We start from the raw sequence: 18,323 nt of genomic DNA, 5'->3' as shown, positions 1-18,323 counted from the left end.
AGCCATCTCCCTTTCTTTCTGTCGTAGCAATGGAGCCTGGGGACAAGGTCAGTACACTTCTAATAGAAATAACACACACAAAACTTGATGACACTCAAAGATGCGATATTACTTCATCAATAACATCGACATTTTAACGACACTGAGCCACACTTATCGCAGTGTAGCTTTCAAGTGGATAGAGACAACACTGCACGAGCAATACATCGGAGCAGCCCACATAGACCTACTGCTGATTTCTCAGACCAATGCTATGTATTGGCCATTGAGAGGTTTTGAAGCCTTCGGGACGCCATGCTGGTACTCCCCAGTAAGAGCAGTCCTCCACAGGAATGAATGGAATTCTACAGTATTTCAATTAAATGTTCAAGGACAAAATTACATTTTAAAGTAATTTTTGTTGTTGTAGTGGGGACAGTAACATTAGTAATCTCTAAATAGTATGTTTTTATATATATATATATATATATATATATATATATATATATATATATATATATATATATATGTTTAGCTCACATAATATAATTTATAACGAATGTAGACATTAATAAATGGATTTATATAGCTTCACAAAAAATGTTTTACAATGGAGGAGTACCAAGATGGCTGCTCATTGGCGTCATTACAATGGAGGAGGAGTACCAAGATGGAGGCACGGAGGCTTCAACACAGCGCCCCCTATCAGTCATTTAGTGTATATATAAATAATTGGTTCTCCTATTCTCTGAACTTTCCTCTGTCGTGTTCATTAGGGAACGCAACGGAAAATGTTTTAAAACATCCTGCAACGGAATATGAAAATGTGTGTTTCTTATTGGACAAGTCAAGTAGTCCCTCCCTGATTCAGTCAGTTTTCTTCCGTTTGATGCCTAATGAACACAACCCTGGCGAGGTCAACCCTCCAATACAGAATTTAAAACACATAGTGGCTATCTGCTTGTTTAGTCATGCGAAATACAACAAACGAGGAGGGGACAGCATTAGTTTAGTAGCCTATCCCTACAATATACTATTTTTGGAAGCTAACACCCCCCCCCCCACACACACACACAAAACAGTTTTAGCTTGTGTTACTGATTTAAGCATTTCAAATACTTATAGGCCAAGCACAGTGTAGGCTATGGGCGATGTGTGCCAGCATGCCTGCTTGGTGATATTGTTCCCTTTCTGTAAAATAAGCTGACCTCAAGCTGACTGTGCACTAAAAACATATCCCACCATTTTGAAGCAGTGGCAATACTGTCAGGCAGAGAAGATATATAGTTCACATTTAAATGACAGAATGTCATTAACGCCACAGAAGAAATTATAGCAGCATGACTTCAAATTACATTCATATTTACAGGCCTTCACTTCTAGTTAATAGCCCAAAACAATATTAGCTGTGCTTATAATCAGATAATTCAGTGTGATATATATAACTATAACTGAAAGCATTTTAAATACTGCCAGCCTCCCTCTGTTGTTTGGCAGTCTGGTTGCCAGATGTGCTTGTGCTTTAGCCAACCCCTTGTTTGTTACCATGCCACAGCAGCCAGAGATCAGTTTACTAAAGCAATCAGATCCGGCAACCAAACTAGTTATTTTGTTGACTTATTCTTGATTGTAAGGAGGCTGGGAGTAATGGATGCCTCCAAATTATTGTGTGATTTCGAACTAAGATCAGTGTGAACTGACCAGATGCAGAGCAGCCATTCCAACTTTACATAATACAGAATAGCTAGCATATAGCGTTTAAGTCTGCATTCAACATGTTAAATACAATATCCTAACTTCAACAGTTCCACTACGAACATTCATACTCATAACAGAGGGATATCTCCTCTATTCATTCAGATTGGATATTCTAACATTCAATGTTTCAACATTCTGAAAAGTCCCTGTAGCTGTACAGTGTTTAGTAATAGATGTGAATCATGCTTAGTTGACAAAAAAGCAGAGTAGATGATCAAGTCCATATCATATAATCATATAATCATAGTCAATAGATAAAACATCTAAGTAGCTTAAAGAAGTTGTTTCTTCTGATTAATTTACTTTGTGTGTGTGTTTCTAATTTGACAGCCGATGCATTCACAAGTTTCACAACACTGATGTTTTTTTTGCTTCTTCATCATGAGTTCTCTTTCTAGCCTAGTCCGACTCCCAGATCTGTTTGTGCCGTCTTTACCAAGCCAAATGTGACAATGACTATAAGAAGTCGGCAAGACAGCACAAACAGATCTGGATCCAGGCTACCTTTTTTCCATCCTCCTTCACTCTTCTTCTTCTCTTTACTAAAGGTGTGTGTCCTCTTCCATATTATCCTCTTCCTTCCCTCCAGGTTTGTTGACCAGGACCTGCCAGCCACTGCTCCCTCCCTCCCCCCCGGCCATCCCCCCAGACCCGGTCCCAGCCGTCAGTCCGTTAGCATGATGGTAATGGTGGTGTTTCTTCTCCTGCATCTCTGGCTGCCCTCCGTCACTCGTCACGTCCAGGGTGGGGTTGTCATGGCAGCCGTTCTCCACAAAATGGAGCTCCTCACCTCGAGTCTTCGGAGAGACCAGGAGAAAAAAAAAATGTTTTAATAACATCAATAATATAAAATGACTTAAACATGAACAAACTGGAATGCAAGTCTTTTGTTGCATTGGTAAAACTAGTCAAATGAAATCCAAATCTAATCAAAGTTTATTGGTCGAGTACACAGTTTAACAGATGTTATAGCGGTGCAGCGAAATCCTCGTTATGTTAATAGCTCCTAACAGTGCATTCAAATGTCACACAAGTACACAAATAATCCAAAACTAGAAACGAGAAATCAAGAATGTCAGAAGGAATATCCAATTAACAAACCAAATAACACTGTCAGTAATCCAAATACAATGTATGAGTATGTACACCAACAATATGTACTAAGAATGATATGTACAGCAGGAAATATATTACAGTGAACTATATAAATACGTGGTGTATTTAAATAGTGTAACAAAATGCCACGTACATTAGTAGATATATTAGAATAAACTATGTGAATAATCCACTATATGAATACACACAGTGTGAAAAACTGTATAAAATAAATGGAAAGTGTTTAATGTCTCTACATGTATACAGTACGTGAGACAGGAGCGGAGCGTTGGCTGTGCAAGTGGGTTTGGGAGTTTGTGAGTTTGTATGTGTGTGTGTGTGTGTGTGTGTGTGTGCGTGCGTGCGTGCGTGCGTGCGTGCGTGCGTGTGTGCGTGCGTGCGTGTGTAGTATACAGCATGCACAACACACCAATAACTCCTCTACAATGCATTCGTTCCTAACAAAACAATGACTAGCACTTTCCAAGTCATCAAGCTGGTCTTACCCTAGTCTCTAGCTTAGGCAGTCATCAAGCTGGTCTTACTCTAGTCTCTAGCTTAGGCAGTCATCAAGCTGGTCTTACCCTAGTCTCTAGCTTAGGCAGTTATCAAGCTGGTCTTACCCTAGTCTCTAGCTTAGGCAGTCATCAAGCTGGTCTTACCCTAGTCTTCAGTTTAGGCAGTCATCAAGCTGGTCTTATCCTAGTCTCTAGCTTAGGCAGTTATCAAGCTGGTCTTATCCTAGTCTCTAGCTTAGGCAGTTATCAAGCTGGTCTTACCCTAGTCTCTAGCTTAGGCAGTTATCAAGCTGGTCTTATCCTAGTCTCTAGCTTAGGCAGTTATCAAGCTGGTCTTACCCTAGTCTCTAGCTTAGGCAGTTATCAAGCTGGTCTTATCCTAGTCTTCAGCTTAGGCAGTTATCAAGCTGGTCTTATCCTAGTCTTCAGTTTAGGCAGTTATCAAGCTGGTCTTATCCTAGTCTTCTGTTTAGGCAGTTATCAAGCTGGTCTTATCCTAGTCTCTAGCTTAGGCAGTTATCAAGCTGGTCTTATCCTAGTCTTCTGTTTAGGCAGTTATCAAGCTGGTCTTACCCTAGTCTTCATCTTAGGCAGTTACCAAGCTGGTCTTACCCTAGTCTTCAGCTTATGCAGTTATCAAGCTGGTCTTACCCTAGTCTTCATCTTAGGCAGTTACCAAGCTGGTCTTACCCTAGTCTTCAGCTTAGGCAGTTATCAAGCTGGTCTTACCCTAGTCTTCTGTTTAGGCAGTTATCAAGCTGGTCTTCCCTATAGTCTTCAGCTTAGGCAGTTATCAAGCTGGTCTTCCCTATAGTATTCAGCTTTGGCAGTTACCAAGCTGGTCTTACCCTAGTCTTCATCTTAGGCAGTTATCAAGCTGGTCTTACCCTAGTCTCTAGCTTAGGCAGTTATCAAGCTGGTCTTACCCTAGTCTTCTGTTTAGGCAGTTATCAAGCTGGTCTTATCCTAGTCTTCATCTTAGGCAGTTATCAAGCTGGTCTTACCCTAGTCTCTAGCTTAGGCAGTTATCAAGCTGGTCTTACCCTAGTCTTCAGTTTAGGCAGTTATCAAGCTGGTCTTACCCTAGTCTTCAGTTTAGGCAGTTATCAAGCTGACACGGCCCGCTACCAAAACCTGCAGGCTCTCCTTCACCGCATCCAACATGAGTAAAACATTTAAATGTGTTAACCCTCGCAAGGCTGCCGGCCCAGACGGCATCCCTAACCGCGTCCTTAGAGCACGTGCAGACCAGCTGGCTGGTGTGATTACGCACATATTCAATCAATCCCTATCCCAGTCTGCTCTTCCCACAAGCTTCAAGAGGGCCACCATTGTTCCTTTCCCAAGAAAGCTAAGGTAACTGAGCTAAACGACTATCGCCCCGTAGCAATCACTTCCTTCATCATGAAGTGCCTCAAATTTCTTACCCTAGTCTTCAGCTTAGGCAGGCGTCTCTGCCAGCAGATATAGATTAGACCAGATGCGATGATGACCAGACAGACAGAACCTATGATCACCAGGACCACAAACAGCTTCCCGTAGTCACTACGCGTCTGACTGGGTCTGGAGTGACAGGTGCTAGCACTGCTGTAGCTCTGGATGCCAATCTGGAACCAGAACCAGACATATGGAAAAGTTCAGTTTCATCCAGACAGATTCATTAGTAGCCTGGTCCTGACAGATGAATATACAGTGCCTTGCAAAAGTATTCACCCCCCTTGCCGTTTTTCCTATTTTGTTGCATTACGACCTGTAATTTAAAAATATTTTTATTTGGATTTCATGTAATGGACACACACAAAATTGTCCAAATTAGTGAAGTGAAATGAAAAAAAATTACTTGTTTAAAAAAATTCAAAAAATGTTTTAATGGGAAAGTGGTGAGTGCATATGTATTCACTCCCTTTGCTATGAAGCCCCTAAATAAGATATGGTGCAACCAATTACCTTCAGAAGTCACATAATTAGTTAAATAAAGTCCACCTGTGTGCAATCTAAGTGTCACATGATCTGTCACATGATCTCAGTATATATACACCTATTCTGAAAGGCCCCAGAGTCTGCAACACCACTAAGCAAGGGGCACCACCAAGCAAGCGGCACCATGAAGACCAAGGAGCTCTCCAAACAGGTCAGGGACAAAGTTGTGCCGAAGTACAGATCAGGGTTGAGTTATAAATAAATATCTGAAACGTTGAACATCCCACGGAGCACCATTAAATCCATTATTAACAAATGGAAAGAATATGGCACTACAACAAACCTGCCAAGAGAGGGCCGCCCACCAAAACTCAAGGACCAGGCAAGGAGGGCATTAATCAGAGAGGAAACAAAGAGACCAAAGATAACTCTGAAGGAGCTCCACAGCGGAGATTAGAGTATTTATCCATAGGACCACGTTAAGCCGTACACTCCACAGAGCTGGGCTTTATGGAAGTGGCCAGAAAAAAAACATTGCTTAAAGAAAAAAATAAGCAAACACATTCGGTGTTTGCCAAAAGGCATGTGGGAGACTACCCAAACATATGGAAGAAGATACTCTGGTCAGATGAGACTAAAACTGAGGTTTTTGGCCATCAAGGAAAACGCTGTGTCTGGCACAAACCCAACACCTCTCATCACCCCGAGAACACCATATCCCCACAGTGAAGCATGGTGGTGGCAGCATCATGCCTAGTGGTTAGAGCGTTGAACTAGTAACCGAAAGGTTGCAAGATCGAATCCCCGAGCTGACAAGGTAAAAATCTGTCGCTCTGCCCCTGAACAAGGCAGTTAACCCACTGTTCCTAGGCCGTCATTGCAAATAAGAATTTGTTCATAACTGACTTGCCTAGTTAAATTAAGGTTAAACAAATGCTGTGGGGATGTTTTTCATCATCAGGGTCTGGGAAACTGGTCAGAATTGAAGGAATGATGGCGCTAAATACAGGGAAATTCTTGAGGGAAACCTGTTTCAGTCTTCCAGAGATTTGAGACTGGGACGGAGGTTCAACTTCCAGCAGGACAATGACCCTAAGCATACTGCTAAAGCAACACTCGAGTGGTTTAAGGGGAAACATTTAAATGTCTTGGAATGGCCTAGTCAAAGCCCAGACCTCAATCCAACCAATTGAGAATCTGTGGTATGACTTAAAGATTGCTGTACACTCCAAAAGGGTTCTTTGGCTGTCCCCATTGGAGAACCCTTTTTGGTTCCAGGTAGAAACCTTTTGGTTCCATGTTGTACCCTATGTGAAATGATTCTACGTGGAACCCAAAAGAGTTCTACCTGGAACCAAAATGGTTTTACATGGAACCAAAAAGGGTTCTTCAGTGTTATTTTATGGGGACAGCCGAAGAACCGTTTTTGGTTCTAGATTGTGTCTAGAATCTAAAAGGGTTCTTCGGCTGTCTCCATAGGAAAACAATTTGAAGAACCCTTTTTGTTCCAGGTAGAACCCCATGTAGAGCCCTTTTTACAGAGGGATCTACCTGGAACCAAAAAGGGTTTTCCTATGGGGACAGCTGAACTTTTGGAACCCTTTTGGAACCCTTTTTTCTAACAGTGTAGCTCCAGGAGCCGGTCCCCACTCTCCACACGGATCTCATCCTGATAACAACAACAGGAGAGGTCAAAGGTCACGGTCACAGTGAAAACAGGTGAACCAGGTAGCCTGGTTGTTGTCAGATCAGTTTGCTTTGTGCTTTTAACCAACTCCTATGAAGTTAAGTAACTAGCAGAAACAAAAACAGATCTGGGGCCTGAGGATAGGGTAGAGTAAACAGACAGACAGACAAACAGGAACCCATCCAACTTGAAGGAGCTGGAGCAGTTTTGCCTTCAAGAATGGGTAAAAATCCCAGTGGCTAGATGTGCGAAGTTTATAGAGACATATTCCAAGAGACTTGCAGCTATAATTGCTGCAAAAGGTGGCTCTACAAAGTATTGACTTTGTGGGGGTGAATAGTTATGCACGCTCAAGTTTTCAGTGTTTTTGTCTTATTTCTTGTTTGTTTTACAAGAAAAAATATTTTGCATCTTCAAAGTGTAAATCAAATGATACAAACCCCCCAAAAATCTATTTTAATTCCAGGTTGTAAGGCAAAAATATAGGAAAAATGCCAAGGGGGGTGAATACTTTTGCAAGGCACTGTACTACCTTGGTCCAGACAGATGAATTACTAGCCTGGTCCAGACAGATGAATTACTAGCCTGGTCCAGACAGATGAATTACTAGCCTGGTCCAGACAGATGAATTACTAGCCTGGTCCAGACAGATGAATTACTAGCCTGGTCCCAGAGGTGCTGTTTGTGCTCAGTCTACTCCTACGATGTGGATCAGACTAACAAACTACTGTACAGCTGTAACATATATAAGGTTGTAAATTCCAAGGAACAAAAGCATCTTACCTTGTGTAAACCTTTCCTTATCTCCCCTAACATCGACAGCACATCCTTGGTGGCAATAACTCCTAAAAGACAGGCAGATTTCAGAAATAAATAAATAATATGCACAAGCCCAAGTAAGCAAGTTTTGTACTCCACTCCAGAAAAACTTGACTCAAAATTTACATTTTAGTCATTTAGCAGACACTCTTATCCAGAGCTACTTACAGTAGTGAATGCATTTCATACATGTTTTTTGTTCTTTTTTTTCATACTGGTCCCCCGTGGGAATCGAACCCACAACCCTGGCGTTGCAAACACCATGCTCTACCAACTGAGCCACACGGGACCACATTCCCTAATGATCTCCAGTAGAAACATGCTCATAAGTAGGTCTGGAACTTGAGTGAAGGGAGAAAGTGAACCAGAGCTGGGTCCTACACACAGCCATAGGTCCTACCCAATGATGTTATACAGTATGTCTGTAGACGTCCTCTTACCGTGTTCGCTGGCCAGTGTGATGAGCAGCTGGTGGTCCTGCATGGTGGGTTTAGAGAGAGAGATGAGCCAGGAGCCCTGAGGACTGTCCATCTTCCTAGAGAAGGCTGTTTCTAGTAGCTCCAGGAGCCGGTCCCCACTCTCCTCACGGAACTCATCCTGAGATGTCACAGGGTTAGGGAAAAGTTAGTTAGTTAGAGAAGGCTGTCTCTACACTTAAAAGCTACACTCCAAAAGGGTTCTTCGGTTGTCCCCATAGGAGAACCCTTTTTGGTTCCAGGTAGAACCCTTTTGGGTTCCATGTTGTACCCTATGTGAAATGATTCTACATGGAACCCAAAATAGTTCTACCTGGAACCAAAATGGTTTTACATGGAACCAAAAAGGGTTCTTCAAAGTGTTATTTAATGTATGTAGGTTTAGGTTCTAGAATGTATCTAGAACCTAAAAGGGTTCTTCGGCTTTCCCCATAAGAGAACAGTTTGAAGAACCCTTTTTGTTCCAGGTAGAACCCCATGTAGAGCCCTTTTTACAGAGGGGTCTACATGGAATCCAAAAGGGTTCTCCTATGGGGACAGCTGAAGAACCCTTTTGGAACCCTTTTTTCTAACAGTGCAGCTCCAGGAGCCGGTCCCCACTCTCCACACGGATCTCATCCTGATAACAACAACAGGAGAGGTCAAAGGTCACGGTCACAGTGAAAACAGGTGAACCAGGTAGCCTGGTTGTTGTCAGATCAGTTTGCTTTGTGCTTTTAACCAACTCCTATGAAGTTAAGTAACTAGCAGATACAAAAACGATCTGGGGACTGAGGATAGGGTAGAGTAAACAGACAGACAGACAAACAAATACACAACTGTTTAACAGTGGAGGATAAAAGAGAAGTCCAGGTGGTGATGTTGTCTGTTGTTGTCATTGCATGCATGTTTTAATAAATCAATATACTGCCAAGTATGGTGTTGAATTAATCACACTCCTGTGTAGGAGCTGCTGTTTCCAAAACAAAACATGTCGTTCTGTGGATCTGAGAGTTTCTCTCTTCCTCCCTGCTGGGTACTACTGGTTACTCTGCAGCGGTTGGCGTGACAACCCAAAAGGTCACATTGATTATAATCGCATTGCTTTGTGCTGTTTCCATGGTGACTGAAGACTCTTGGGTGATGGAGGGGGTGTGACGGATGGCGAGGAGGATGTTGTGTTTAAGGACCAACTGTCAGAGGACAGAAAGGGCTGTCTTCTGTCTGTCTGTTAGCTCCTGTTTGTCTCACAGTGAAGGACAACAATGGAGCTAATCTGAATCAATTGGCTAGCCTGGTTAAAAACAGACTGAACACTACACTCACTACAGTTTAACCAGGCTACCATCTGATGGCATCCCATCATGCCATATTGATTCAATTATAGATTCAACTAGTAGGCATGAAATTATTGTAGGGAATTGTCTAAGAAACAGCAACAATATAGTGCTGCATTACTATGGTCCTATAAAATCGGTATGATGTAAACTCAGCACAAAAAGAAACGTCCCTTTTTCAGGACCCTGTCTTTCAAAGATAATTCGTAAAAATCCAAATAACTTCACAGCATCATCGGACTGAGCTTTTTGTCATTGCAGACAATCTCAACGCTGTGCGTTACAGGGAAGACATCCTCCTCCCTCATGTGGTACCCTTACTGCAGACTCATCCTGACATGACACTCCAGCATGACAATGCCACCAGCCATACTGCTCGTTCTGTGCGTGATTTCCTGCAAGACAGGAATGTCAGTGTTCTGCCATGGCCAGTGAAGAGCCCGGATCTCAATCCGTTTGAGCACGTCTTGGACCTGTTGGATCGGAGGGTGAGGGCTAGGGTCATTCCTCCAGAAATGTCCGGGAACTTGCAGGTGCCTTGGTGGAAGAGTGGGGTAACATCTCACAGCAAGAACTGGCAAATCTGGTGTAGTCTGAGGGGGAGATGCACTGCAGTACTTAATGCAGCTGGTGGCCACACCAGATACTCACTGTTACTTTTGATTTGACCCCCCCCTTTGTTCAGTGACACATTATTTCATTTCTGTTAGTCACATGTCTGTGGATCTTGTTCAGTTTATGTCTCAGTTGTTGAATCTTGATATGTTCATACAAATATTTACACATGTTAAATTTGCTGAAAATAAACGCAGTTGACAGTGAGAGGACGTTTATTTTTTTGCTGAGTTTAGTTAGTCACGTTATGGTCCTCAACGTTGTGGTACTCACACAGTCAACGCTGTCTGACATGTTGAGGATGATGTAGCCCTTCCCAGCCAGATCGCTCCAGTCCACACAGATCACCTGGTGGTTACACGAAGAGAGGAGTTAATATGAGCAAGTATGAGGTTGTTAAACCAATCACAACCCTCAAAATATACAGTTCAATAGTGTGACAGAGTGGGTTCAAACTAGAGTCTCCTTAGTGTTAACCCGCTGAACTAAAGCTTGGGCATTACCTCAAGGAGCTAACAGAGTCTTCAGGTCTCAGGTTACTCATCATATGATCATAGTTTACTGAACTAGATGAGAGATACTACTGAACCGTTACCTGAACCCGTACCTGTACCTGAACCGTTACCTGAACCCGTACCCATACCTGAACCCGTACCTGTACCTGAACCCGTACCTGAACCTGTACCCATACCTGAACCCGTACCTGTACCTGAACCCGTACCTGAACCTGTACCCGTACCCAAACCCGTACCTGAACCTGTACCCGTACCTGAACCCGTACTTGAACCTGAACCTATACCTGTACCTGAACCCGTACCTGAACCTATACCTGAACCAGTACCTGAACCTGAACCTATACCTGAAACTGAACCTGAACCTGTACCTGAACCCATACCTGTACCCGTACCTGAACCTGAACCCGTACCTGAACCCGTACCTGAACCCGTACCTGTACCCATACCTGAACCTGAACCCGTACCTGAACCCGTACCTGAACCCGTACCTGTACCCATACCTGAACCTGAACCCGTACCTGAACCCGTACCCAAACCCGTACCTGAACCTGTACCTGAACCTGTACCTGAACCTATACCTGTACCTGTACCTGCTGTATCTCCTGTGAGAGCTCTGTCTCTGTTAACAGCTCTGTTCCTCCATGTTTGACCTCCTGCTCCTCCTGCCTCCTCTCCTCCTCCTCCTCCTGGCCCTCCTCTGTGAAGCCGACTGTGGGGGCCAAAGAAGCAGAGGGGGCCGTGGTCAGGGGAGAGATGGCCCCTCCTCTTCCCCTGTCACTCCCAGGTCCTCCAAGGACCACTGTCTCCTCTTCCTCTTCATCCTCTTCCTCCAACACCTCCTCCCGGTCTTCTGTATGAGTGTTGTCCGGCTGGAGGGGCCCAAAGCTGGGGAAGACACCCACCTCTGGGAGGGTGGGTCTGGAGGTGGCGATGGAGACGTCAGGCTCAGTGGTGGGACTCTCCCTCTTCATCTCCCCATCCATCTCCTCTTCCTCTACCTCGACTGTGTCCCCAGGAGGTGATTCCTGGCCCCCGTGTACTGGGACATATTGTGGGTCTAAGGTGGTGGATTCTACAGGAAACACCGGGTCAGCAACAGGGATGGTGGTGGTGCTAGACAGGCCCAGGTTCTGGGCATAGCCAAGCTCTACGGGGAGGCCGCTGGACTCTCTCTCCATCTCCCATAACTCCCGCTCCAGGTTCTCCATCGCAGTCATGAAAGGAGAAGTGTGGTTCCCCTGTCTGGGTTCCTCCATAGGAGAGGTGGAGGACTGGGAGAGGGTTTGACTGTAACCTGAGAAAAATCAAGAAGAAATGGTAGTACTTGATTTTACAGTACAGAGATGACCAGGTATTTACTAGTACACACAGTAATAACCTATGAATTACTTGTTGTTTTATTTGGAATGTGGTAACAGATTAGGTTTAACTCAGGAAGGCTCTTTAACTCTGTGATGTGACATGTGTCAGTGTGACTGGGACAGATGTATTATCCACAACACAGACAGGAATGTCAATCCCTACCGAAAAAGTTTGGCATGAGCCCTCAAATCCTCAAAAGAGTTATACAGCTGCACCATTGAGAGCATCTTGACTGGCTGCATCACTACTTGGTATGGCAACTGCACCGCCTTCGATCGCATGGCGCTACAGAGGGTGGTGCGGACAGTCCAGTATATCACTGGGGCCCGAGCTACCTGTCATCCAGGCGGTGTTAAAGGAAGGCCCGGAAAATTGTTGAAGACTCCAGCCACCCAAGCAATAGACTGTTCTCTCTGCTTCCGAACGGCAAGTCTGACACCAACAGGCTCCTGAACAGCTTCTATCGCCAAGCCATAAGACTGGTGTATAGCTAACAAAAGGGCTATACGGACTACATGTATTGACAATTTTTTGGGGGACACTCACAGATCTCTACACACTCATTCACACATACACACACACACTTAATTTGCTCACATATACACACACACACACTCACATACAATCATTATATACGCTGCTGCTACTCTGTTTACCATATATCCTGATGCCTAGTCCCCTTACCCCTATCTACCTCCACCAGTCCAGTATCCCGTCACATTATCAGCACTGGCCCTAGAACTGAGCCTGTATATAGCTTACTTCATTTCTCCTGTTCTTCTTATTTCTATTTCTCATGTGTTTTTGTTCTACTTTACTTTATATTAATAATATTTTTTTGTACTGATATTGATTACTGCATTGTTGGGAAAGAGCTTGCAAGAAAGGCATTTCACTGTACTTGCACACATAACAATAAACTTGAAACTTGAAACTAGTGTTGCTTGGATTACAATAGGCTGGGTGGCAGCCCCCCCAGAATTACAGTCAGTCCCATTGAAACATGATGTACATTTAGAAACGATTTGCCAGACACAGATTAAACCTATCGTCCTGGAATAGAAAACTGAGAGTGACAGCATGTCCCACATGGATTCCTTTGTGTCATCTGTTCAGTGATCTCTGAGTTCAGTGGGTTAAAGAGAGAGGCTTAGTACTAAGAAAGAGAGGAGGACTGAGCTAATGCTGAAAGACAACTGGCATAACAATGAGTCTGGTACTGTACAGTAGACACTGTAACTCTTCTATCTCTGTCGAGTCATTCATGTTCGTCATGACGTTGAACGAACAAAGACAGAGAGGACCTAGCTAAAACACAAACAGACTCGGTTCCAAAACCATAGCCTGGTCCCAGATGTGTTTGTGCTGTCTTGCCAACTCCTATAGATTGAACCACCAGGCTAAGCTAGGCTACATAACAACAAGAGGCTACAGAGAATAAACTGCTGCTGATGCTTTCTGCCTGAAAGTCGACTCCACCCGATATCTGCAGCGTGGAATCCCATCTGTCACCGCGGTACAGACCTGGGTTCAAATAGTAACTGAAATCATTCAGATATTTTAGTGTCTCCTCTAGCCTGCCTGGAGTACCAGGTGCGCGGGGATTTGCAGTTTTGGGACTATTCCATTTGTCTTTTAAGATAGGCGAGTTCAATCAGGCACAGATCAAGTATTTGAAATTATTTCAAATATCATTTGAACCCAGGTCTGCCACTTTGGCCTGTGTGTGCCTGTTTGGGCAGTGAAAGATATTCCCATTCCCCCTTCTGCATAATGCAACGAATCAGACTCCACTTTCTCTGCAGTGCTCTGCCTGTGCCCAGCCTACCAAAATAAACAGTACTGAGCCTAACTATACCCATTTCAGCAATACCATACTCACTTCTACAGCGTGTCTAGTGCTGCAGTTTGAGACATGTTACCTGCTGCCATGTATTCCCGCTATCAAGGGTGTTCCCTGTCCTTCTCCTGTCCTTGGCACGAAATAATGGATAAGATGTAGCAGGGGAACTCTGAAGTCTGACAGGAAGGACATACCACTGTCATATACATAGTCTACGTACCTCTGAGGGACTTCCTGTCTAGATCAGTGATGTTGACTTGGTCTCTGTCATTGTCCCAGAGGTTAACAGAGGACTGGAGAGGCTTGTTGTCTTCACCGTCCTCACTGAAGAACCCTGAGGACTCCTGGGACGTGTCCTGCTGGGAGGTCTCCCTTCCCTGTGAGGTTAGGCCTGGTACCGTGGTCGGGCTGCCTGGAACTACAGAGAAAAAAATGATACTTTACTGTCTTGATTTATTATTGTCAATCCACAGACATTTGTATTTTGCTTATAGCCCAACCCCAAAGACACAAACACTCTCCTTGGACCAGTTTCTCAGGGGTTAAATACCTTGCTCAAAGCGACAACGACAGGAGATTGCATCGAGGGTACTGATGCAAGTGAGGCTCTGGTTGCCATGCCCCACCAGATTTTTCAGTCGGATATTGGAAATGAACCAGCAACCCTCTGGTTGCTGGCCCGCTTCTCTAACCTACCGGTCATCATCTCAGGCTGCTCCTCCACGTCTAGGTCCAGGTCAATGAGGGACAGAGGAGAGGGCTGGGAGGTGGACAGCAGGGTGGGTGGTCCATCACTCAACAGGGTGTCACAGGACAACAGGAACAACAGTGTGGAGCCTGGAAAGAAAGAGTGAAGGAAAGAAAGATTTCCACACAGTTCTTAGTTAATACCAGGTAAGTACCAGCTTAAATCAGCTGTGAAATAAACCAAGACAAGATTTTCACTGTCAACCGTTTTTTGGAAAAATAAATAGCAGTCAAATAGCCTTGTTCTCTGCGATTTTTCTACAGTGTTAAATTGTGGCTACATACTGTCTTATACGACCCGTGTGTATTTTACAGCAGCTGTTGTATGTGACTTGCCACAGGATAGGACACTGGCATGGCCGAGACAGATGGACATGAGGTAACTAAGCACTTAACCTGCTAAGACACTTTCTCCTGTCTAGTGCACTCTACTGCCACTTCCCTGCCTCCTTAACCCCAGTCTAGTCAACCCCAGCCTTTCCCCAGCTTATTATTAACCCCAGCCTGTCCACAGCCTGTCCCCAGCCTGTCCACAGCCTAGTCTTAACCCCAGCATTCTGCTGCCTGTCCGCAGCATAGTCTTAACCCCAGCCTGTCCCAGATGGCTTAGTAAGGCCTAGAGTCCAACCAGCTTAGTATCACAATCCACACTGTCTGAACACGCTTACTACACTACGGTGTCACACTGAGCTTAATCCCCTGTGTCTCTGTCACCAGGCCAGGCCCAGGTCACCGACCACATGGCAAGAAGTGTCACCAAAAGGCAAGACAGAAATACCAATCGTGGAACATAGAACCAAATATTGTGTGCGCAGGCCAGCTACCTCGATTAAGTTAACAGTCTGTTAAGAGAGACTACCAAAACTGGTTCATTCCATATTCCCCAAACACATTTTCCATCCTAGCCGTGGCTTTCTCTATGCAGAGTCACGGAGTCTTGTAAAACAGGCTTTTTCACCACGCCAGGACACCGGCCCAGCCACATGGCAGAAAGAGTTACCAAGACAAGACAGAGGTTTATTCCTTCAAAACACATTTTCCATTTACCAAGCCGTGGCTTTTATATGCAGAGTCACAGAGGCTTGTAGTTAGATAAGGACAAGCCAGTGGAGCTGGCAGAACTTCTGTCACATTGATAAAAACTCAAACCCATCACTGTTCTCTTCCTGGTGTGGCTCTGTCTGTCTCTGCTGGCTCTTCAAACACATCACTTGTGTGTGTGTGTGTGTGTGTGTGTGTGTGTGTGTGTGTGTGTGTGTGTGTGTGTGTGTGTGTGTGTGTGTGTGTGTGTGTGTGTGTGTGTGTGTGTAAAGCAGAGGCTCCTAAGCAAAGCAAAAAATGAGGCTCATGGTACTGTATGTGCCAAAAATCTTCAATTCCTCCCAGCCACAAGCTAAAAATCTTCAATCCCTCCCAGCCACAAGCTAAAAATCTTCAATACCTCCCAGCCACAAGCTAAAAATCTTCAACCCCTCCCAGCCACCAGCTAAAAATCTTCAATCCCTCCCAGCCACAAGCTAAAAATCTTCAATTCCTCCCAGCCACAAGCTAAAAATCTTCAATCCCTCCCAGCCACAAGCTAAAAATCTTCAATCCCTCCCAGCCACCAGCTAAAAATCTTCAATCCCTCCCAGCCACCAGCTAAAAATCTTCAATCCCTCCCAGCCACAAGCTAAAAATCTTCAATCCCTCCCAGCCACAAGCTAAAAATCTTCAATACCTCCCAGCCACAAGCTAAAAATCTTCAATCCCTCCCAGCCACCAGCTAAAAATCTTCAATCCCTCCCAGCCACAAGCTAAAAATCTTCAATTCCTCCCAGCCACAAGCAAAAAATCTTCAATCCCTCCCAGCCACAAGCTAAAAATCTTCAATCCCTCCCAGCCACAAGCTAAAAATCTTCAATCCCTCCCAGCCACCAGCTAAAAATCTTCAATCCCTCCCAGCCACCAGCTAAAAATCTTCAATCCCTCCCAGCCACAAGATAAAAATCTTCATTCCTCCCAGCCACCAGCTAAAAAGTTCCAATCTCTACCAGCTGCAAGCTAAAAAGCTTCAATCCCTCCTAGCCACAAGCTAAAAAGCTTCAATCCCTCCCAGCCACCAGCTAAAAATCTTCAATCCCTCCCAGCCACAAGCTAAAAATCTTTAATCCCTCCCAGCCACAAGCTAAAAATCTTCAAATCCTCCCAGCCACAAGATAAAAATCTTCCATCCTCCCAGCCACCAGCTAAAAAGTTCCAATCTCTACCAGCTGCAAGCTAAACATCTTCAATCTCTCCCAGCCACAAACTAAAAAGCTTCAATTCCTCACAGCCACCAGCTAAAAAGTTCCAATCTCTACCAGCTGCAAGCTAAAAAGCTTCAATCTCTCCCAGCCACAAGCTAAAAAGCTTCAATTCCTCCCAGCCACCAGCTAAAAAGTTCCAATCTCTCCCAGCTGCAAGATAAAAAGTTCCAATCTCTCCCAGCTGCAAGATAAAAAAAACTCCAATCTCTCCCAGCCACCAGCTAAATAGCTCCAATCCCCCCAGCTGCAAGATAAAAAGCTTCACAGAGAAGTAAACATTTAAATCCCTTCACTGATACAGCCAGAGCGGATGTTCAGAAGCAAGTGCCAAGCAGCAAGTGACTTTTCTGGGTCTCTTCCTCTCAGCAGCTAATGCAGAAATAAAAGTTAGCAGAAGCGAGAAACCCCCAACCCTCCACTGGCTAACTTGCCAGTCTGCAGGGGCTAAGGGTTTAGGGGTACAGGAGCTAGGGGTTTAGGGGCTAGAGGTTTAAGGGCTAGGAGTTTAGGGGGCTAGGGGCTTAGGGGTTTATGTTGGCATCTCTGTTGGTAGGCTACATAGCATGCCTTGGTTTTAGCTCAGTGGGCTAACACTGCTGCTGTGATCAACTGGGTTTGAACCTATGTCTCCTGAACAGTCACACCATACGGCTTGTGTTAGCCCGCCGAGCTAAAGGCTAAAACTCAGGGAGCTAACACAAGCCTTCAGGCAGGTCTCAGGCAACATACGGCATCATGGAAACATGTTCCACTGAACCACATCCATTACACTGGGCTATTGGCCAACTATCATAGTACTGCTCTGGCTCTGTGCTCTCTAAGTTCCCACATGGCTTCGCCTGTGGCTAACCTTGGGTACCTTCCCAATGACTCCCCAATACCTACATAGTGGCTCTGGTCAAAAGAAGTGCACTATGCAGGGAACAGGGTGCCATTTGGAAAGCAGCTCTTAATCACCGAGGGGCTGACGTGAACAACAGTGCTGTATTCTACATTTAGCTTCAAGGACAAGACTTGAAGGTCACAGGAGAAAGACTATGGCCTAGGTCCAATCAAATCAAGCGTTAACTGGCGATAGCAGACACCCGATTAGCGGATGTTTTGGCAATGTTGGAGGTGGAACTGCGTTGGAAGCCATCTTGCGATCATTGCCACACCCGTCCCACTCACGTTACAAGTTCAGAAGGAAAAAGTGTAGGCTGTATAGAAAATAGAAAAATCATTCAACTAAATAACGAGGGTTTCTATCATTATAAAGGAGGTGTAGATTACATCTCACATTCCAGTGTTCCTAATGGAGGTGTAGATTACATTTCACATTCCAGTGTTCCTAATGGAGGTAGATTACATCTCACATTCCAGTGTTCCTAATGGAGGTGTAGATT

At 44.6% G+C, this 18,323-nt stretch overlaps 1 protein-coding gene across 2 annotated transcripts in view; it reads right to left on the bottom strand.

Annotated features, from left to right (window-relative positions):
* Positions 1 to 512: 512 nt before the first annotated feature.
* The window catches only part of podxl2 (podocalyxin-like 2), a 32,350-nt gene continuing 14,539 nt past the window's right edge, over positions 513 to 18,323 (bottom strand). For both annotated transcript variants that reach the window (XM_082967698.1, XM_045705631.2), the window contains exons 2-9: positions 14,600 to 14,740; positions 14,124 to 14,321; positions 11,289 to 11,992; positions 10,457 to 10,531; positions 8,217 to 8,373; positions 7,741 to 7,802; positions 4,778 to 4,957; positions 513 to 2,534 (exon numbers count right to left, since the gene is read on the bottom strand). In XM_082967698.1, coding sequence (XP_082823824.1) covers positions 2,280 to 2,534; positions 4,778 to 4,957; positions 7,741 to 7,802; positions 8,217 to 8,373; positions 10,457 to 10,531; positions 11,289 to 11,992; positions 14,124 to 14,321; positions 14,600 to 14,609 — 1,641 coding nt within the window. In that variant the 5' untranslated portion in view covers positions 14,610 to 14,740 and the 3' untranslated portion in view covers positions 513 to 2,279. The remainder of the gene's footprint in view (positions 2,535 to 4,777; positions 4,958 to 7,740; positions 7,803 to 8,216; positions 8,374 to 10,456; positions 10,532 to 11,288; positions 11,993 to 14,123; positions 14,322 to 14,599; positions 14,741 to 18,323) is intronic.

This window comes from Salmo salar, chromosome 22, assembly GCF_965601325.2.
Source record: "Salmo salar chromosome 22, fSalSal1, whole genome shotgun sequence".
Classification (NCBI taxonomy): Eukaryota; Metazoa; Chordata; class Actinopteri; order Salmoniformes; family Salmonidae; genus Salmo; species Salmo salar.
Note: the sequence above shows the minus strand (reverse complement) of the source record. Positions and strands in the feature narration are given on the sequence as shown.